Here is a 23,284-nt window from a genome sequence, read left to right on the forward strand (position 1 = left end):
CACCAGGTTGCAATCAAACGCTAACATTTTCCGCAAGCGTTGTTTACATCTTAATTTAAAATTAATCAAAAGAGGAAAGAATAGGGAAAACTTTTTTGTTTTAATTCTGTACAGAGAGTAGCTGGTCAGTCAGACCAAGGTGAGAGCTCTTTATCCAACTCAGACCTCTCAGGGGCTACACACACTAGTGCAGGGGTGAGATGCATAAGAAAATGGGGAAAATCAAAAGGTAGAGAATAATTCCTGCTTAAAGCTCATTCAATAGTAAATATTTAAAAACAAGGAAAGGGCATTTATTCCATTTATACCGTATCCATTTGGGATAGAGGCAAATTCAGGTTTCACTGCCTGGCTTTGGCAACTGATAACCCAAGTTGGTCACCCCTTGCCCTGACAGCATAGGCTGCACTCCCCACCTTCAAAAGTGACAGTATAAACCCCACTAATCTCCAGATGTTTGCCAGTCCGTGCTTGTTTTCACAGGTTTCTCACCAATTTGTAATATTTCTGCTTGGATAAGTGGCATAATTGATTGCTGTTGTAGTGTGCTTGACAGCTGCCACATCCCATTCCCAGGCTGTGGGAAAGAGAAATGTCCCAATCCTTGATCTTCTGTAGTTTGGTCCCTGCTGGCTCTCCCCACACAGATAATAGCACAGTACGTTGTGTTGCCCTTGTGTAGTCTCTGGTTCCCATGGCAGAGTCCTTGGGTCATACACTGCTGTCATCCAGCAGTGGCTCTTTACCTTCAGGTAGGTGTGTTGGTGGAAGTAGGGCATGGCTCTGTGCACCATTACTATGCTTCTTGTGAGCCCCAGAGCGCACTGCGAGACTAGTGTGTTCTGGGATGAAGAGTGCAACAAGCAGGGACAACAGCACAGAGCAGGCCCCAAACAAGAAGGGAGGTCCTGGGATTATGCTTCTCTGTAAAAGGAAGACGGCACATTTAGGCATAGATTATAGGTCATAAAAAGTAATAAATCTTTTGAACCAAGAAATATATTTTCTACATAACATTATTACTGCATTGGAGTAACATCCGTTAAACCGCCACATCCCACAGCCCTGTTCCCATTTACCTCATCTGAAGGATTGGCCATATTGGGTTTAAGAGCTTTGCCTGCAGGTTCCACATCTGCCATTTCATTAAGCTCTACGTGAAACAGATAAAACACAAATCCATAGAGAGCAGGCCCCAGCCCGTTACAAAGGCCACGAATTCCAGTCACCATCCCCTGCACTACACCTGGGGAGATAAAAAAAACAAAAGAAAAGCTGCTACAAAACTCCTGCCATCCACAAAAGCCCTCAATGAAACTCACTTAGTAGGCATGGTATAAGCCAACAGCGTTACATAGCACACTGGAAATGCACAAGGGCAATGCGGAACGGTTTACTTGGAGCATTAAATGGGAGCTGCTTACTAGAATACCTACTTCCATGTCCTCATCTTTGTAAATTGGATTTAATGTTTCTCTCCCACCTCTTGCCCCAAGAGTGCATTGACCAAATTTCATTGTAGTAAGCATCTTTTGTCCCTGGGTTCCTTACCTTGCTGGTCTGGATCTGCATTGCGAGACACAACTGCACTGATAGCTGGAAAGGTAATGCTTGACATTGCAGCCACAGCTCCTGCAGCCCACATCATCCTGGAACAAAAAATAGGGAAAAGTGGGAACTCAGACACCTTTGAATTAGCCCAAACCTGACACATTTCAAGATCTCAGACAAAGGAATATGTGTATTGTATACATGACATGCAAATATGTAAAAGTAGAGAGCATACTTTGCTATAAGTTGTCTGTATATATGAATAATATATGTTTGTATGCATAATGTGCACACCGTGCGGGCTATACCTATGGTCTGCAAGTCTACTTAATGGACGTATTACAGAAGCAAATGTTAATAAAAAGTCAACATGCTGAAGACAAAGATAAACAAACAACCCACAAAAGTAACTCTGCCAGGTTAAACAAGGACAAACTACCTAAAGGCCTAATATGGAAAGTAACAGCTGTGCGTGTAATGAAGTGTTGCATAGTGTGCTCTTGTTTTAACGGAAGCTGAGTTAACAAACCCTAATACAGAACTCGAGTCCCTCTGGTGTTCGAGAGGCAAACTGCAATTAAAAACCCAATGCTTCCACCTGGCTTTTCAGAGGGGTAAACCAGTTTAGACAACCCAAAAAGGCTGCATTTGAAGCATATCAATATCTTTTTTAGAAGCCCAACTAGAGATCTATATGTGCTGTGCATCAGAGGGTAGTGTAAAAGCGGGGAACCAAAGTCTATTCAAAGCTGACTGCAGCGAAATTACAACTCCTAGGAAAGTGGTATTTACTCAGAGAAGGATCTACCAGCATATTTTTTATAAGGAAATTGCTACCTAAGTATTAAGAGATACGTCACAGGGTTTGCAGTAGGAAACTGGCTTTAAAGGATGACAGCATGACCATTATCTACCGTATTGGCTCGAATATAGGCCGCACTTTTTTCCCCCACTTTAAGTTTTTAAAGTGGGGGTGCGGCCTATATTCGGGGTCTAGCGCCCGACGCCCGGGACATGCAGTCCCGGGCGCCGGGCAGGCAGCGGGGTTAAGATACAGATCCCCCGCAGCGGTGCAGGGGACCTGCATCCTTCTCCCCGATACGCTCAGACAGCCTCCCCTGCCAGCACTTCCCACGGGGGGGGGGTGCCGGCACGGGAGGTTATCTAAGCGTTTTACCTCTGCCCACCCCCGACTTACCGGAGCAGACTCCCGGTTGTCTTGCGGGGCCGGCGGGAGACATCTACGCAATACGCAAATGCAACTTCCGGTAACGGTACCGGAAGTTGCATACGCGTATTGCGTAGATGTCCCTCGCCGGCCCTGAAGACACCCGGGAGTCTGCTCCGGTAAGTCGAGGAGGGGGGGCAGAGGAGGACAGCGGCAGCGTATCGCGGGGAGGGGCGGCAGCGTATCGCGGGGAGGGAGGGCAGCGGATCGCGGGGAGGGAGGGCAGCGGATCTCGGGGAGGGAGGGCAGCGGATCTCGGGGAGGGAGGGCAGCGGATCTCGGGGAGGGAGGGCAGCGGATCTCGGGGAGGGAGGGCAGCGTATCGCGGGGAGGGAGGACAGCGGCAGCGTATCGCGGGGAGGGAGGACAGCGGATCTCGGGGAGGACAGCGGCAGCGTATCGCGGGGAGGGAGGACAGCGGCAGCGTATCTCGGGGAGGGAGGACAGTGGCAGCATGTTTTTTTTGGTGCTTTTTTAAAGAAAAAAAACTTTTTCTTTAAAAAAGCACCAAACTTTTAGGGTGCGGCCTATATACGGGGGCGGCCTATATCCGAGCCAATACGGTATAATATTACCAGAGTGAATTGTTAATTGTGCCTGGACATACAATCCAACACAAAGGGAACAGATTTTTTTGTGTGGAAAATATCTACCTACAAGCAATAAGACAGTATGCAGGGTTATCATCCATGTCGTGGTGTAGTTACCATTGCATATTCACATTTTGATCTGTCTTCTTAGCACTTAAAAGAATGCCCTACTGAACTCCATCCAGGCATGCTAAATATACCATTAGGCCACTCACCACTGCTGAGAGCCAAAGCCGTACCAGGCCAACTGTAGAATTTGGAAGCCGAGTCCAAGCAGGATTGTGTTTTTATTTCCGATAGATCTCATAAGGACTCCCAAAACCACTGTCTAAGGACAAAGCAGAAAGGGTAGTGACCTAAATACTGATTTTCTTAAAATGTGTTTAAATTGCAACACAAACTGTAACCCCCAAAGATATCCCCCCCCCACATTTTACATGCTATAAAAAACAACTCACCTGAGCCAAGATTGACAGTATTCCAACAACACCGATAAAAGCAGCTACTGTTTCCGAAGTGAAGCCAATAACCTTTCGGAAGAGGGAGCGGATAAGACAAATTTTTCCAATGCATTACAAAATACTTGATATCAGAATCTATTTAAAAAATGGGGCAAAAAAGTAGCCTCTAAAAGTATAAAAGTATACTTCTATACAATACAGTCCAGGTACATTAAGATGTATTCTTGGTACAATGAGAGTTCCACAATCTCTGATAATCATGTAATCCTTGTTCAGGAACCGTTATGATGCAAATCCTCTCTGGATACAGCTAACATCTGGTTGCATATAAGCCGTCGCCTTCCCTAAATTCACTAAGCAAAGTTACCCACTACTTCTTTCAATTAGTGTAATAGCTTTCCACATACTTAGTTTGAAAATTCACCTTGAGTTGAGATCAGGAGTAGCTTGTGCAAGATTAACACTATCCCATTCATGACAATGGCTGATCTCTCACTATGGCGCGTGTGACCACTCTCCGATGTCACCGAATGCCTCGATATCAAAGCAAAGACATTTCAGCAAAACTGTCTAAGCTTCTTTAAAACAGGCGGCTGGCACCATATTTAATATGGCACAGATTGACGTTCTGTGGAGCTTTCAGGCAGGGCCCCTGCCGTAGATTTCATTGTTGCTAAATGCCTCGACATCGAGGCATTATGGCAACTACGTTGGGGAGAAGATCTAAGATCACTTTCTAAACCCGTTTAACCACATGATTTGCCTGGCACATCAACCGCCGTCAAAGGGATGTTTTTCCGTGACCTGCCTGACACGTCAATTGTCATCAAGGGTCAAATTATCAGCTGCCAATCCTGAAGCCCTGTCAAAAAAGGCTAACTGAACCAATTTACAGCAACTTAAGACAATAGAGGAGGGATGACAATGGAAAGGAGTAATTATGTGGCCAATTTTCATTTGTAAACATTACATATCTTTGAATATTGTTTATAGCAATGGGAAAAAAGTGACAGATTCACTTTTACGAATGCGGCGTGGCACATACGTTCTCGTTCTGCACTTACCTGTCGTAGATACAAAAAGAAGCTTGAGTACTGTCCGGCCTCAGGTAGGTAAGACAGGAACACAGTGATACAGATGAGGAGGACAGTTGAGTCCTGGCCCACTTTCCGCAAGGACTGGAAGACAGTTAACGTAGTGTATAAGAATACATGCATACCTCTAGTGGCACTGCTGTCAAATACATCCCTTTTTAAAGGAACCGACTGTACTGAGGAAGAGGTAAACATTTTTCCCTTGCCATTCCAGGTGGCACATGAGAAGAGAAGGCTCCGCCTACCAGGTAGGGCAGGAAATACTATAAAAAAAGGAGACCTCCCCCTTCCTCCCCAGTGTTGTTTCCTGCCCTACTCAGGTAGCGGTTAGGCTGAAGCTTACCTTTCCTTCCTTTTTTTTTGTTTTCTCGGAGCCCCGGGGGGGCGTCCTTTTCTGATACCCGGCAGCGGTCCCGTGTGGATCCAGGGTTCGTGCGGCAGCCTCGGAGGCTGCAACTCCGCGTGTATCGCGGCAACGCACACGAGGCTCAGTCCTCGTTCGGCTCTGCCCACAGCCCAGGGGGCTCACTGGGATGTATATCCCCGGGCTCCGGTTCACTCCGTCCCAGGGAATCCTCAGAGTGTGGCACGGCAGGAGGAGATCTCTAACCGGCTGTGCCGGTTTTCTCGGCACACGTTCAGATCTCCAATCGGCTTCACTTCCGGTGAAGCGACCCGGGGTCACGAGAGGTCAATTGGCTGGGAATTTCCGGATGTGAGGTTTCCGGCCCTGGGCACCTAAATGCCTCTGTATACAACGCCAGAATGGGTAAGATCTTTCCTTGCTGTTGGTTTCTGTGCTGTAGTTTTGCATATACCTCTCTGCTATTGTGCCTGCCCGTGCCTGAGGATTGTCTACTGCCATTTCAAGTAGGTGTTGCCCTCTTTGCTTGGAAGAAGTTTTACGTTGCCTATGCCATTGTTTTCTACAGTTACAGCTTGTGTTTCTTCTCCTCAGTCATGTCAGATAAAAATCAGGATATCCCACCTGAAGCCTCCCCACATACGAAATCTGTGGGAAAGTCAAAACACAAGCCTGTTCATCCTGCAAAAGACCCTGCATGACCTTTCGGTCAAAACGTGCAATCCCTGCTCTCGGCCTAAAGAAGTTTCCACAACGGAATTTACCTCCTGGTTGAAGGGGGAACTTCAGTCTACCTTTGACTGTTTTCGAGCCATGGCAAGCCCCTCTCAGGCACCCCTGCAACAACCTTACCAGCAGGGTTCACCAAATTACCTCCCGGTTAACCCGGAAGATTATTCGGCTCCCTTTTGAATATGACTACAGAAACAGGGAAACTCTAATCTGAATCTACAGGAGGACATACCAGTTGCAAAACCAGATCCTTTTCAGGGTCACTCTAGGAAACCGCAGACCTTTCCAGTCCACGATTCTCTTTCTGCCATTATCACAGAGCAGTGGAAATTTCCTGACAGGAGATTCTTCACATCCTTGAGAACCAAGAAGCTTTTTCCTTTCGATAATTAGAATTCTGAGGCCTGGGTAGTCCCGAAAGTCGACACCGCAGTAACCAAGGCCACAAAAAAAAAAAAAAAAAAAAAAAAAAAAAAAAAAAAAAATAGCCATTCCGTTGGTAGACGCGGCCCATTTCAAAGACCCCACGGACCAGAGGGCCGAGGTCTGCCAAAAGGTCTTCTGAAGCAGCAGCGGCGAATTTCGTCCAGCGATTGCTATGGCGTCAACTTCTAGAGCCATTAAAATCTGGCTCCAACAGGCGGTGGAAGACTTTGCAGCTATTCGAGAGACTGAGCAGGTCGCTAGCAACCTGTCCGACACCTGCTTAGCAGTTGATTTCATCTCCGATGCCTCCATTGAATCAGTCCGTACGTCTGCTAAAGCCACTGCGCTTTCAGCGGTTTCTAGGCGAGCACTCTGGCTTAAGTCATGGTCTGCTGATAATGCCTCTAAACACTAGCTGTGCAGCATTCCGTCCCAGGGGAGCCTCTTCGGCAGCGATCTCGACACGATCCTAGAATCCACCACAGGGGACAAGCACTGGTTACCTCAGATGAAAGGACCACCTCGTTTCAGATCGAGTTATTACAGAGCTCCAAGAGAGAGAGAGTCCTACAGGGCCTGAACCTCCAATCAGGACTACCAGTCCTTTCGGGGTAAACCCTACGCAAGAGGGAGATTCCAGAGAGGAAGAGGAAGAGGCAGGGACAGTAAAGCAGGAAGGTTCTGACGCCAGCAGGCTTCAGGTAGAGGGCAGGTTGACCGGTTTCATTCATGCCTGGGAAGAGATCACCTCAGACCCCTGGGTCCTTCGCATCATAGAACAAGGCTATGCTCTGGAGCTTACTCACCTACCTGCCCGGAAATTCCTGCTGTCCATGCCCCCTGCAGATCCTTGGAAAAGATCGGGTTTCTTCTCCACGCTCAACAACTTAATTCTCGAAAGAGCTCTGGTCCCGGTTCCTCATCAAGAGATAGGAGAGGGAACCTACTCCCAAGTCTTTGTCCAAAGCCACCCGGGAAATTCAGGCTAATAATCAACCTACAGGTGGTGAACACCTGTATCAGATACAACAGGTTCCGGATGGAATCCCTGAAGTCCGCCACAGAGATCATTTCTTCAGGGGACTTCATGGTCACCATAGATCTGCGGGATGCCTATTTACATGTTCCCATCAGAAGAGACCACCAAGATTCCTCCGTCTGGCGGTTCCATTACCTCAAGCGATTCGACATTTTCAGCTTCGGGCTCTTCCGTTTGGAATTGCTTCAGCACCTCGGATCTTCACGAAGCTCATGTCGGTGGTCGTGGCCTTGCTGAGGCAAAAAGGCATAAGGTGGTCCCATATCTGGACGATTGGCTCCTCGTAGCGGTCTCAGCAACTTTGCTCCAGTCCCATCTGGAGTTTTTTCCCAGGACCCTCCACGACCTAGGATGGCTAGTACACAGACTCAAGTCACAGTTACTTCCAAACAGACGTCGTACCTTTCTGGGAATTATCCTCGATTCACACGTACAGAGGACGTTTCTCCCTCGGGACAAGATCCCAAGATTGAGGGAATTCACACAAGCGGTTCTAACGAACAAGTCAGTGTCCATTAGAACCATCATGTCTTGGCTCGGCCTAATGACCTCCTCCATCTCAGCGGTTCCCTGGGCACTTGCTCATGCAAGACCTCCTCAACAGTTCCTGCTGGATCACTGGGATCGCTCCAGGATGTCCTTTCGCAAGAACGTCCAACTTTCCCCCTTCGTTCGGGAGTCGCTCCGATGGTGGCTGACAGCCAGAATCTCTCACAGGGGCTTTCTTGGCAGACGAGAGTCTGGGTGGTAATTTCCACCGACGCCAGTTTGAGAGGCTGGGGTGCTGTTATGGGAAGCAATATTACCCAGGGAACTTGGTCTCCTCGGGAATCAGACCTGCACATCAAATTTCTGTTAGCGGTCTGGAGGGCTCTAAGGTTCTGGTCTACAATCCTGCGACACAGGTCCATCAGAATCCTTTCAGACAACGTCACCGTTGTAGCCTATCTGTCCAAACAAGATGGCACCAGAAACAGGCGCCTGCAGACCCTGACCCCTCAGATCTGCCGATGGGCGGAGTTCAGTCTCTGCATTCTCTCCGCGGTTCATCTCAAGGGTTCACTGAATCAGGAGGCGGATTACCTCAGCAGGAACTCAGTACTTCCGGGAGAATGGTCCTTACACAAAAGGGTCTTCGCTTTCATCACGGAGAAATGGGGTACTCCTCAGATAGACCTGATGGCCACGCACCTAACCGAACAGGTACAGGAGTTTTTTTCTCTCTCTCCAGTCGGCCGTCCCGAGCCCTGGAAGCACTCTCGCAGACCTGGGATTTCGATCTCGCGGATGTTTTTTCCTCGGCTTCCCCTTATTTCCAGAGTGCTCCGGAAGATTCGAGAAAACCCTCAGTGTCATCCTGGTTGTTCCTTTCTGGCCTCGAAGAATCTGGTTTCGGACCTTATCGACCTGGCCGTAGACGAGCACATGCTTCTTCCTCAGGTGAGGGATATTCTCGTTCAAGGCCCTGTTCTCCACCCAGATCCCTCCCGGCTCAACCTCTCAGCTCAACCTCTCAGCATGGCTTCTGAAGGGAGATCCTGACCTCAAGGGGATTAACTTCATCGGTAGTGGAAACGATTCTCTCCAGCCGCAAGAAAACTACGGCTGCTAAATACCAGAAGGTTTGGGAAACGTTTCATCACCTGGTGCTATGGGCACGAAGTATCCTCTCCACCCATCCATGAGGTGCTACGCTTTTTACAAGACGGCTTTGATAACGGGTTACAACCTGCTACTATCAAGGTCCAGATCTCAGCTCTCAGCAGCTGCTTGGACTCCAATCTGGCTTCCCATCCCTGGATCTCCAGATTTTCTAAGGGGATGTGCAGACTTCGCCCTAGGCTCCGTTCGTCGGTTTCCACCTTGGGACCTTAACCTCGTGTTGCACCAACTCACCACATCTCCTTTTGAGCCTCTAGAGGATACCTCTCTAAAGCTGCTCACCTACAAGGTTGTCCTTCTAGTAGCACTCGCTTCTGCTAGGAGGGTGAGTGAGCTCCAGGCTCTCTCCAGAGTGGAACCTTTTCTCAAGATTCTGCCGGACTGCGTTATCCTCCGTTTACCACCGGAGTTTTCTCCCTAAAGTTGTCTCACCTTTCCTTTCGGATCAGGAGATCGTCTTACCTACGTTATGTCCGGATCCCAAGAATCCAATGGAGTTGGAACTCCACTCGCTAGACCTGCGGAGATGTATCCTGTCTTATCTCTCGCGTACATCCGCCTGGAATAAATCCAACGCACTCTTCCTGTCCTTTGCGGGGACCCGCAGGGGCAGAGCAGTGTCCAGGGCTTCCATAAGCCGCTGGCTTAAGGACGCAATCACCTTATGTTACATCTCCGCGGGAAGAGTGCCTCCCTCCGGCCTGAAGGCACACTCGACCAGATCCGTCTCGACATCCTGGGCTGAACTCTCCGGGGTGAATCCGTCTCTCATTTGCAAGGCAGCGACCTGGAGGTCGATTCATACGTTCGTAAGGCACTACAGGCTGAACCTTCATCTCTCTGACGAGTCTCAATTTGGTCGTCGTGTCCTGCAGACTGGAATCCTTCCCTCCCTATCTCGCTAAATCTTCTCATGTGCCACCTGGAATGGCAAGGGAAAGAAAGAATTCTTACCTGGGAATTCCTTTTCCTTGTCCATTTCCAGGTGGCACACTTTTACTCCCACCCATTAAATTTACTTTTGCTTGTCTATTATTTGCCTGAGTCTTTCTTTTTAACCACACTGGGGAGGAAGGGGGAGGTCTCCTTTTTTTATAGTATTTCCTGCCCTACCTGGTAGGCGGAGCCTTCTCTTCTCATGTGCCACCTGGAAATGGACAAGGAAAAGGAATTCCCAGGTAAGAATTCTTTCTTTTTCTGTGTTCAGGAGCTAATTGGGTCTGGTTTACAATATCCTGCGACCAGCTTACAAAATGGGTGATGAGGGAAATTTTTGTTTAAGGGGGAGTAGAGCAGGGCTTTACAGATGGTTAATTGGACTTTGTGATTTAGTCATGCAATAGAAACGATTTTAGAAAAAAAAAAACCATATAGTATTTTATTCACACAATTTAACACATTACAAAATAGCAACAGAGTGATTTCGGTCCCAAAGATGGACACTTGGGAGTATTAAAGGTATAAAGCATACAGGATACCGCATCTCTGGTATCTAAATATATTACATAATCTGTCAAATTCTTCTAATATGTTGACCTCATCAATTTGCAATAATGCACACCAAAGCTCAGGCCTTTAGGGTAGTTAGAAAATGGTCACTCAGTTGGGCACCAGATCAGCAGCCTAAAAGTGCTCTGTTTGGGTTATACTTACCGCGAAGGGGTCAGCTTGCTCCCAAGATATAGGTGCACCCCAGGATACCGGTCGCATCTCCTCAGGCAATGACTCTGGGACAGCAAGCAGGATGAAGCCAATATCCAGCAGGGCCACAGCAGAAGCCAAAACTACCACCAAAGTGTCACCATAAGCACGAGCCAGGTATGCACCAATGGCAGGACTCGTTACTAAGCTGGCAGCAAAAGTAGCAGAGACCTAAGAGAGAGAGAGACATGGAGATGTGGCAATGTAGCAACATTTTTCATACTTGCACAATGAAGTACGAGCATCATTTTTTAAAATTTAAAATAATCGCAAAACGCACATACTGTGTTAAAATGCCACTATTTTCATACCACATCTCTGAGTAGTGGTGGTCATGCTAGTGACACAATGTTAACAAGGTTAGTCCTGCTAACCTTGTGTAGCGAATGGTAAATAAAAACTGCCCTGGTAAATTTGTATCTGACTGGCTATGTGCATGTCTAGGACCAAGCCTATTATAAACAATAGTTAGCTGGCTCATACACAGAAGCAGTAGTTTACTGTGACCTAGGCAGACTAGGTCTAGGGTGGCAGCCGCACTTCTGCCCCAAAACAGGAAGCCTATTGCCATTTTTGGGCAATCAGGCTCCATGCAGCACCAGTGTTTAGTGGACAAGGGTTACAAGTGAGATTCACTGACCTGCCCACTAACACTATGGAGGAAACAGTCGGTAAAGTCCTCTACTTCGCCCTGCGCTGTGCGTCCTTAAAAAGGAGGAGCGCTGGCATATGATGTTATATCACTGTGCTCAGAAATAAGGAAGGCAGCATTGAGGGACAGCTGCTGGCACTGCCCTGGGTTAGTCCAGGGGCAGTACAAAAGATAAGATAGGCAACTGCACAGAAGTATTTTCCTTCATGCACTGAAAGACATATAGGACTTATGTGTCACTTATTTGTTAACATTAAACGTTTTGTATGCATGGCAGTATATTAAACTTACAGTGAAATCCATATTTTCTAATGTTTTTCTCCAAATCCTTTGCAATACTGTGAACATCACATGATAAATTCCTAACACTTAGAAATCCTATGTGTTAAAGGAGGCAGTCCCTATAAATTGAATACCCATAATGGAGAACTTCCAACATCATGCCCAATTTAAAAAAAAATAAAACATTAAGTATCTAAGTAATACATATTGAATGTTTTTTTAAAGATTTAAACTAACTTACCTAAAGCTTTAAACAGAACTACCCACCTATGCTTCAAGCACTCTATAGTGTCTGTGCTTGGTAAAAAGCACGTCTTTTTTTGGCTCCTTAGATGTAGTTTTAGTGTATGTGATTATAGGGTTTCTTTTGGGTTTTGTTCTTGGAAGCGGGGTGGTATGCTATATCCCTGACGTTCAAGCAGGTTAGACACTGCTGGCCAGTTAATGGAACCCTGCTGATTAGAGATATCCGATTTGGGCTGCGCTCCACTGAGATAGGTGTTCTTTAGCAACTGGGTGGTTATATCCGACGGGCTTCATTTATACATTCTCACTAACGTTACTAAAGGGGGTACAGGGAAATGTAATATTTCGCTGTCGTGAAAATGATGCATATGGGGTATGTAGGTCTCACCAGGCCATATGCGGTGCTCCTTTCATGTTCCTGTGTGATGTCAGCAACATAGGCAAATATTACAGAGAATGTGACAGCAAAGACTCCTGACATGGAGATAACTGCAAAATACCACCTGAAGGAGAAAAAACAGACACAGTTAACACAACGATTATTGGACAGCAGCAAAAGTGCTCTATCAATGTAACAAAAAATAGAGAACAAAAGTGGTGGAATCTGTAGTTTCTAAAGTACAGTTGCCTTGAGTTTCCTGAAGCCTTCCCAGTCTATAAACTATAAACTTTTGTTGTTCTTTTTCTCAAACTTACCACGGACTGATCTTAAGCAAGGGGATTGGGGCACAGGTGAAAAAGACAGTGAGCAGAAGGAAGGACTTTCTTCCCCAAACATCTGACAGTGCTCCAATGAGGGGGGCACTTAGGAAAGACAGGATACCCTGAAAGACAAGAGAAATAATGTTATATTAGAACAAGACAAAAATTGTGTGTGTGTGTGGGCCTGAAGTGTGATCATTGCCACATTTCTCTCACCTTTACTCCATGTATCAAACCATTCATAAGGAAGGTGTGCTGGGGGAAGGTCTGGTGCAGCACCTGCATATTACATATGTCAATTAAAAAACGTTGTAATAAATAACACTACATATGAGAATATAATTACACTCTACCCTTACCGTTAACATAGGAGTTGTCAACAGACCCCAGGCAAAAAATTCCAGGAATATAACCACCACAGCATGGTAGACGCTTGGTTCGCCAACCCCTTGCCTCTGCCAAAAAAGCAAAAAACTGTGAAGTTCCCATTTATTATAATTTAATCATTTATTATAGGCATAATAATAAATCCTGTACATTTTGTAAGCGCTTTGAGGTGCATATGCTTCATGTGTATGTGCTTGTGGCAGAGGGGGTTCATTTTGGGCCAGTTAGACCCACTGAAACTCACGTAGATGTGCCACTAAATGCACATAAAAGAGCTAGGAAGCAGAGAAAGAGGCAAATACATGTGAGGATTCAGTCATTAAAGTGCATACTATGGCGGGAGTCTCCGCAACATATTGTATATATGTAAAATAGGAACATACTTCCAGGTTTAAAAAACAAAACAAAAACAAATCTGATGTATTATACAGACTCATTTAGAAAAAATATATGTTTTATGAATAAGGCTTTCCTCTACAACATTACATCAATGGGGAAAATATGCAGCTACAAAGTAATGTTCATTTTAAAAAGTCTGCTTGTTTACTGCTTGTTGGTGGCAATTCAACAAGCAGTAAACGCAAGGCCACAGCTCTGGTATAAGGTAAACAATTCAAGATGCTAAAGGACAGTCTCTGACTTTTAGAGAGGATAGATGACACAAACAGTAACAAGTTCTTAAGTTAATATTTGCTTTGCATGCAGCTCTCACATGTTGGCAGCTAATCAAATAGCACTGATATAGTCCCAGATTTATTAACCCCTACCTACACATTCAGTGTTGGTTTTCAACACGTAAATTAGGCAATATTTTGGTATGTTTAGTAAATTGGGTCATTGCGGGGCTACTGAACATTTCAGTTCCCCAATAACAATATTACAGAGGGCCAGCCCCCTTGCGAAACACGATGCCCTTATTTATTCCCTAGAAAGCCATATAAAAATGAGATATTATAAGTAAAAATGTATTTGTTCCTGGTCTTGTGTTGATGAAAAAATATATTGATCAGTGGCATAACTAGGCGAGGGTAGTGGGGATGCCACCACCCTGACGGTTCCCTCCAGAGAAGGACTAAACTGTTCTCCACTTTTTGGGGATGACCTCCTAACGCGCCCAAAAAATAAAAGCAGTGGGAGGTCTGTAGCTCCCTTGTGCTGTGCCCTGTCTATCGATGCCAAGTATGTATCAAAGTGTGATGCTCAGCACTGATCCCGCGCACACTGTAAGCAGGATTGTCTGTGTGTTTTGAAAGTGTTTATGTGAAGGGAGGTTTGTATATTAGGGCAAGTGTGGCTGTGTAAAGGAAGGTAAGCAAGCCACACTTGCTTGCTAGGATGTTTTTATATAAGGGCAAGCTTCAGTTCAGGTTGATGGGCGGGTGTGTGTAGGGGGGCACGTATGTGTGTCTTGACACCCTAACTTTTACTACTTTGTTTTGAATCTAAATGGAATAGAATGATGAATGTGTACACATTTTAACAGAGGGGAGTTATTTAGCATTGTTTCAAATAATAATAATTGAATAAAATAATAACGTTCTTCACTGGTAACGTTAAAAATGTCTAACGTGAAGCACACCTGTGCCTAGCCATGGTCATGATGCTCAAGTGACAGAGCATCTGTGTAGATTTTTACCGTCAGGGGTCACACGATGCTGCGCTGCAGATTGTTCAAATAATTTTTCCATATGAGGGAGGAAATCATAAAATTATCAGTCCCGGGTTTTAATAATCCATCTGGGGAGTTCCCACCGTCATCTGCTCATATTACCTGTATAACAGCTGTGTAGCCTCCCATCTGGTGCTCTCAAGCCACCAGAAACTGAGATATTCCACACAGGAGAGGCTACTCTCATTCATCACTTTTCAATAAACATTATTTTCTTAACTTTATACTTTTATAGTGTGGTAAAAAAATAGGACCTGTTGTTGTGTTAAAATCCTACACGGAGCTATGACCCCACTTTAGCTGGGGTTAGGCACTATCATTATGTCGCTGTGTTATTCAACAACTCTTAAGTTGTGACAGCCTCTCCTCCTGGACCACTGTTGTTTTTTTAGGATGTCTGCCACAATCACACACACGTGTTGGAACACAGGCAAACGTACAGACATTCAGTGACACCACAACATCCCATCTCTATCACCTACATGGGGCACAAAATGTTAGAGGACTGTGACAGCTCACAGGAACGACGCGCAGTCAGCAACAGTGGCCACCATATGTTAGCCTGGCCCTGTGAACCAGCTTGTGTATCACCAATCTCCGACACACAGATGTCATCACGAGCCTTCTCGTGACATAACCACTAATATGTCGTGACATACTCACCGTCCCTCCATCTTTAATGATGATTTTTTTGGCCAGCAGGATGCTGCGATTCAGCCTCTTCTTCTTTTTCTTTTCCCCGGTCATGGTGAGCTCAGGCCCGTCATCCCGCTGCCGGGAAAGGTTCCTCTGCTAGGCCCTCACCGCTCACCGGGCCACACTACCATGGAAACGGCGGCCCAACCCGCATCACCCACTCCTTACTGCCGCTTCCGGCCTCCGCCGTTGTTTCCGCCCAGCGGCAGCAAAGTGACCAATGGTAATCAGCCACCCCTTAACGGAAAGAGCCTATTGGTTACAGTGACTGCTTGTTCCACAATTGCTTTTGCGTGATTTGCCGAGCACGCTTACGCAAAGGGGATAGCGTAATAAAGAGTGTCACCATCTTAAGAGTGGCAGTAGAAGTGTTGGTCTCGTCTGATGATGTTTTCGCATATGGTAGGAGGGAGGGATGGACGGCGGGCTGGAAAAACACCCTGACGTATTATACGTAAACAATACATGCACTTTGAAAACTAGCTCAAGTCTAACTACTGATATATCGTGTATTTTTTATTTGTGAACCAGTATATTCCCCAATATTCATGTACCACCTGGCTCTCATCTTCTGACCCTGCCTCCCCTGACGTTACCTTTGGTTGTTGCTTTGTCTCTCCCCACTACACCTCTCAGTGTTTACCACCAGCTTCCTCTGTCTGTTCCTTTTAAGTTCTCAATTTCCCTCTGCTGCATGTCTGTCTCTCTTTCTCTACTATCCCCACACTGGGTGTTTTTAATATATCAATTGACAATCCCATTTCCCTCCCTCTAAACTATTATCCCTCATCACTTCCTTCAGTCTCACAGTTGGCCAACAGCCCCACCACCACACACTCTTAGAGCGAGCAAAATGACCTGTTCTTCTACCATTGTACGTTCTCAATTATCACCTTCTTCTCTGTGACCAACACCACCTTGTGACTTGCAACCTTGGTGTACATCCTTCAACTTTTTAAAGACCTTCACAAGAAGAAACCTCCATGACATAAATTACTACACTAATAGCATGCTACTACCTCTCCTCTCCAATCCCCTACCCACTAATGCCCCAAACTTTGCCTCAGTCCAAGACCACGTTGCTACTGCTGTTGTGTGCTACACATTCTACTTTAGCCACGTTGCTCCACCAGACAGATCCTCCACCTCTAAAGGTGCTTTCATACTGCTGAGCGTCTGTGGAGGAAATCATGTTTAACCGAGGACATTTGTACGCTGCAAGTTAATTCTCTGTTTCTATAACTTAGCTCTCTACCTTACGGAATTACTTTGTTTTAATACGTTCATCCCTTCCTTACGTTCCCAAATATCTGTTTTCCACAAGATTCTACTGCAACCTCTCACCCTCTGCTGTGCCCCTCTGTTGAGCTTCTAGCTACCCCCATTTCCTTCATGCCCAATTCTTACATTACCGTGGATAATTTCACAAACTACACAACATTTCAGCTTTGCTACCTTGGTATTACACTTCACTGTTGTTTCCTTGGACCCTCATATCCAGGCGCTCACAAAATCCTGTTGTCGTCACCTTCAAAATATCTGTTGAACTTTCCTCATGCAAGACAATGTACTAAACAGGGGAACGGACATCCTAAAAAGCATAAAAGGCATGCGCGTTCAGATTCCCAGGTGGCTGCTAGAATAGTAATGACCAATAAGTGCACAAAACAAAGCAATCATGGTGTTGATTGACAATATCAAAAACAGCAGAGAGATGCAGGAGTATTAGAAGGGAGCAGTGACATTTAGCTTTGGCAGAGAGCAAGTCGTTGGGTACTTTTGTCAGAGCTGTTTAAGTAAAGTGAAGACCGTTGGGGTTCAAGGAGGGAATTAGAGGAGAGGAAGTTAGTATGGAGAATATACATGGTATGTTCAAGCGAGTTAGACATATAAAAAAAAGGAGGGACAGATATAGAATGGTGGTCAGATGAGATCTGAAGGAGGATTTTTTTTTAGATTAGAGCATGTTTAAAGGTTGTAGACACAGTTCAAGAAGATAAAGGTTAAATATGTAGGTAATTGAAGGACAAAGGGAGGGGGATTTGGGGTTAAGTTGTTGTGAGAGCAAGAAAGAGTGTCTAGCTCTTCCTCAATAGTAAGGGAAAAGGCAGTTACTATGGGATGAGCAGGGGGAGTGATGGTGTAGGAGGGGTTGCAAAGAAAAATGCTTCAACCCATTCATGACTATTCAATCCTATAAAACATGGTGACTAAGGATGTTATAGTAGGTCGTTGTTTATGCACCAACTGGACTTTTCCCTGCTAGTATACAGGCTGTTGTTAGCCGGATTCCTTCTATGTGCAAGAACCAGTACCTCTGTGCTGAAGTTTTGTATAATGTCAATGATGCAATCAACGCCCTGTCCCCACAAGCCTTTGTGTCACCATTAACTTTGTCTTGGCTGGTCTCCCCATACACGTTTTGCCTCCTTGTAATCTAATATGGAGAGCTGCGGAATACAATGCTCTATATCAAACTCTATATCAAGCAAAATCTTGCTTACATATTGCTGTGTCAGTATAGTTTCCATATTTACATATCCTAACTTATCTCCAAGTATACTCCTACCCAGTCTCTCCGCTCATCTAACGATCTTTGTTCTCTGCTGTGATTTCCTTTTCCCATGCATGTATACAAGACTTCTCAAGGACTATCCCCATCCTCTTGAATGCCTTTCCCCAGATTATACGACTCTCGTCTTGCTTTCAATCCTTCAAAGAAATCTCTCAAAACCCCCATCTTTAAGGCTATTTAACTGACAGGTTAACTACCTTCCTCCCAGCTGCATCTAGCTCACCTTTCCTAATCTCTCGCAACATTTTTAAGTTTCCTTAACCATTATTCTACTTTATATTTTTTCCTGCATCTGCACAAATTATATATATTTTTTAATGACAGAGCTTTCTTTTGAGAACAATTTTTATAGTCCAACATTTAGTACACCTTGCTAGTACCAGATTGGACCCCCTTTTGCTTTCAGAACTGTGGCATACTTTCTACAAGGTGCTAGTAACATTCTTCAGAGATTTTGGTCCATAAGGACATGATGGCATCACGCAGTTGCTGCAGATTTGTCGGCTGCACATCCATGATGCAAATCCCCTGTTTCACCACATCCCAAAGGTGCTTTATAGGATTGAGATCTGGTGACTGTGGAGGCCATTGGAGTACATGTAACTCATTGTCATGTTCAAGAAACCAGTTTGAGATGATGTGAGCTTTGTGGCATGGTGCATTATCCTGCTGGAAGTAGCCATGGTAAGATGGGTACACTGTAGTCATATTAACATGGCCAGAAACAATACGCATGTAGGCTGTTGTGTTTAAATGATACTCAATTGGTACTAAGGGGCCCCAAGTGTGCCAAGAAAATGTCCCCCACACCATAACACCACCAGCAGCATTAACCGTTGATACAAGGCAGGATGGATACATGCTTTCATGTTGTTTACGCCAAAGTCTGACCCTGCCATCTGAATGTAGTAGCTGGAATCAGACCAGGCAACATTCTTCCAGTCATGCATTGTCCAAATTTGGTGAGCCTGTGCAAATTGTAGCCTTGGTTTCCTGTTCTTAGCTGACAGGAGTGGCACCCGGCATGGTCTTCTGCTGCTGTAGCCCACCTGCTGCAATGTTCGACATGTTGTGCGTACAGAGCTGATATTCTGCATACCATGGTTGTCATAAGTGGTTATTTGAGTTACTGTTGTCCTTCATCTTGAACCAGTCTGCCCATTTTCCTCTGACATCAACAAGGTATTTTCATCCACACAACTGCTGCTCACTGGATTTTTCTGTGTTTCGGACCTTTCTCTGTAAACCCTAGAGATGGTTGTGCGTGAAAATCCCAGTAGATCAGCAGTTTCTGAAATACTGGCACCAACAACCATGCCACGTTCAAAGTCACTTAAATCCCCTTTCTTCCCCATTTTGATGCTCAGTTTGAACTTCAGCAAGTTGTCTTGATCACACCTATATGCCTAAATGCAATGGGTTGCTACCATGTGATTGGCTGGTTAGCTGTTCAACTAGCAATTGAACAGGTGTACCTGAGAAAGTGGCCAGTGAGTGTATATTAATGTTAATGTCTTAAATTTGCATAACCCAACATGCATAGGTATTTTTTATGTTTTTTGGAAATTCTGGGGCACAAAATAGATCATGCTTGTTCCTCGTACCCCAATTTTATTGTGTCTCATTGCGGCACAACCGCTCGCCCCCCCCAACAAAAATATTTTGGAAAGAAGACAACCCTGGGTATTGGGACACTCACCATGCAAGAAGTTGGTTACCAATTACTCGCAAAGGGTTGCTTTTTTTCACCAAACTTTCTAATTTTTTTTTTGTTAGGATGATTTGCACAGATTAATGTATTTTCCGGCGTATAAGACGACTGGACGTATAAGACGACCCCCAACTTTTCCAGTTAAAATGTAGAGTTTGGGCTATACTCGCCGTATAAGACTACCCCTCTACCCAGTATACAACAACCAGCCAATCACGGCAAGCGATGTACCTTACCGGTGATTGGCTAGTTGTTGTATACAAAGACTGCTTGGATTGGCTGGGTCAGCTCTCCCTAACATATGGCTGTCCACACACACATGTATAGACATACACTGCCCTCACACAACCCTTCCTTTACACACATATACACGTACACACCAGCTTACAAACACACATATACACATACACTGCCCTTACACACACCTGTCCATACACATACACCGCCCATACACAGACATATACATACATACACTGCCCTTACACACACACACACACACACACACACACACACACACACACACATATATATGTATCTACACATACTAACATACGCCTGTCCATACATACACATTTATACACTGCCCTCACCACACACCCCTGCCTTTTCACACACACACACACACACATATATATATATATATATAGGGCTGCAACTAACGATTATTTTCATAATCGATTAGTTGGCTGATTATTTTTTCGATTAATCGGATAAAAAAAAATGAATGTAAATTTTTCGTTTATTTAAAATAATTTAGTAAACAAATGATGTTAAATACAAACAGCAGAATAAAAAAAACTTTGATAAAATGCACTTCTTGTCTTTATTTCCCAACCAGCCCCCCCAATTTATGCACATTTGAGCTTGCTTTTTTGCTTTTTTCTGCCAAACTTTCCATGTTTTTTTTTTGATTATGTGCAACTGCATAGAAACCCACTAAAATTTATTCAGCTGCATCTCCAGATTACAGCAATACCCCACATAGGTTTTTGTATATATTTTGAAATCTACAGGACATACTAAATACTACATTTCACAGTGCAACAACACACAGAATTGAGCAAGGTAGGCACACAAAATAAAGGGTTAAAAGATATACACTATACAAACACAGCTTCAATAACAAAAGATACATTTTCACAAGTATGCCAGCCTTTTGCTTTTCTCGTGCACGAAAGCGAGTGTATAATAAAAGTGCCGTAATGTCTGGCAATGTCATTATGTATGGTCCCCTGTATAAGTATAGACCAGCTTTCAGCCTGTTGGCACATTTTTTGCTTCTTTTTAATTTTATTTTTAATTCTTTTTTCCCCTTTTCTGAGCACACACTCTGAGAACCTGATTGACCTATTCATAAAGGAATTTTTGCATGATTGTCCAAAATTTCCAGGATTGGTAGGGTTAACAGAAGTTCCCGAGGACCATCCACCATGAACCACTGTTGACAGCGAACCAGCCTACTGCTGGATAACTTATAATTCTTTTTTAACCCCTTAATGACAAAGCCTGTACATGTACGGGATCAAAATGCATTGTTTTCAATGGGTTTTTGGGTGTCGGTGTGGCAGAGCCTGTCCTGTTGTGTCTGGGTGGCAGTGCCTGTCCTGGTGTGTGTGTTTGGGTGTCGGTGTGGCAGAGTCTGTCCTTGTATGTGTCTGGGTGGCAGAGCCTGTCCTGGTGTGTATTTAGTCATCTGTTTTCTGGCCCTTTACTTTCTGTGGGAATAAATTGAATTATTTAATTTTTACTTATCCAGAGATAAAACGCCCTCCTGAATTTGTAGTCACTCCGCCTAGAGGATTGGCTGAGCGCCGCAGTTCAGTTGGGGTGGTCTGAGGTCTGAGTTTCTTCCCTGCTGTGCTGTGCTGTGAGTCTGTGACTGACAGACTCACTCGTCGTGAGGGTGACCAGCCAAGGCTCAAGGAGTGCCACACTGCCACTAGTTTTTTTTTGGTTTTTTTAAGTACCAACTAAATGGTCAAAGATTAGTTACTGTTTTGAATCATTCATTAAAGATATAGCGCTTTATAACTTGCATGACGTTATGATTCATTTATTATATATTTATGTAATGCTAATTGATTACAGTGACAAAAGCATGCTGAAATATAACTAATAGACAACAAGAAATGGTATATTAAATTTGTCAGAATTTGGTTTAACAAAAAATAAATAAAAATGGGCTGCTCAGTCTTAAATGCCTGGGCCTATTTCTTGTCCCAGTCCGGGCCTGAGAATAGCTAACCCCCCATTTCCCTTGAATACAACAAAATAAATGTAGAAACCATCAACACAAAAAAAACAAAAGATCTCCTCTAATCCTTCTCCATGGATTGGAAGGAGAGAACAATCACATTCCCCCAATCAGATTTGCACCTTAGCACCAATTACAAATGACAAAGCGAAGTAACTGACATTATTTGTGCAACTTTCATAAAGGTGTTCATGTAATATAGTTTGAATGCCATGTCATAGACATATTACCGTACTGGCTCGAATATAGGCCGCACTTTTTTCCCCCACTTTAAGTCTTTAAAGTGGGGGTGCGGCCTATATTCGGGGTCTAGCGCCCGACGCCCGGGACATGCAGTCCCGGGCGCCGGGCAGGCAGCGGGGTTGGGATACAGATCCCCTGCAGCGGTGCAGGGGACCTGCATCCTACTCCCCGATACGCTCAGACAGCCTCCCCTGCCAGCACTTCCCACGGGAGGGGGGGTGCCGGCACGGGAGGTTGTCTAAGTGCATCGTGCGGACCTCCGCACGATGCGTTTTACCTCTGCCCCCCCCCCCCGGACTTACCGGAGCAGACTCCCGGGTGTCTTGCAGGGCCGGCGGGGGACATCTACGCAATACGCGTATACAACTTCCGGTGCCGGGACATCCGGTGCCGGCACATCCGGTGCCGGCACCGGAAGTTGTTTTGCGTAGATATCCCCCGCCGGCCCCGCAAGACACCCGGGAGTCTGCTCCGGTAAGTCTGGTGGTGGGGGGCAGAGGAGGACAGTGGTAGCGTATCTCGGGGAGGGAGGACAGTGGTAGCGTATCTCGGGGAGGGAGGACAGTGGTAGCGTATCTCGGAGGAGGGAGGACAGTGGTAGCATATCTCGGGGGGGAGGACAGTGGCAGCATATCTCGGGGAGGGAGGGAGGGCAGTGGCAGCATATCTCAGGGGGGGACAGAGTGGCAGCATGTTTTTTTGGTGCTTTTTTAAAGAAAAAAACTTTTTCTTTAAAAAAGCACCAAACTTTTAGGGTGCGGCCTATATACGGGGGCGGCCTATATGCGAGCCAATACGGTATTTATCATTTTAAAAGAAGATATTCCACACTCCATTTTGTTTAAATTTTTCTGCAAGAAAGAAACCCCCCCCCCCCAATTTTTCAGTTTTTTCCCCTAGACCTTTCCATCTCTACTCTATATAAAGGCATTCAGCAACACAAAAAAGTTTCAAATTGACACCTGATAGAGACATGCTGCCTCTAACAAGATGGTGGCACCCTTTAAAAATAAGAGTTC

General features: G+C 45.2%; 1 protein-coding gene across 1 annotated transcript; it reads right to left on the reverse strand.

Moving 5' to 3' along the window:
* Nucleotides 1-81: 81 nt before the first annotated feature.
* Nucleotides 82-15,702, reverse strand: LOC128492684 (hippocampus abundant transcript 1 protein-like). The gene is made up of 12 exons (XM_053465334.1): nt 15,450-15,702; nt 13,090-13,185; nt 12,947-13,009; nt 12,725-12,852; nt 12,417-12,531; nt 10,801-11,019; nt 4,895-5,008; nt 3,828-3,899; nt 3,585-3,697; nt 1,552-1,649; nt 1,080-1,246; nt 82-924 (listed from the first exon to the last, which is right to left on the reverse strand). The coding sequence occupies exons 1-12, from the start codon at nt 15,531-15,533 to the stop codon at nt 712-714; spliced, it is 1,482 nt and encodes a 493-aa protein (XP_053321309.1). The 5' UTR covers nt 15,534-15,702; the 3' UTR covers nt 82-711.
* Between the last annotated feature and the right edge of the window lie 7,582 nt (nt 15,703-23,284).

Source organism: Spea bombifrons, chromosome 1, assembly GCF_027358695.1.
Source record: "Spea bombifrons isolate aSpeBom1 chromosome 1, aSpeBom1.2.pri, whole genome shotgun sequence".
NCBI classification, from domain to species: domain Eukaryota; kingdom Metazoa; phylum Chordata; class Amphibia; order Anura; family Pelobatidae; genus Spea; species Spea bombifrons.

Excerpts from the sequence above, each read along its gene's own strand:
- LOC128492684 (XM_053465334.1), bottom strand. The coding sequence starts at position 15,533 with ATGACCGGGGAAAAGAAAAAGAAGAAGAGGCTGAATCGCAGCATCCTG. Across the intron at positions 13,186-15,449 it reads TCATTAAAGATGGAGGGACG|AGGCAAGGGGTTGGCGAACC; the intron begins GTGAGTATGTCA and ends CTTTTTTGGCAG. Across the intron at positions 12,853-12,946 it reads GTTTGATACATGGAGTAAAG|GGTATCCTGTCTTTCCTAAG; the intron begins GTGAGAGAAATG and ends CTTGTCTTTCAG.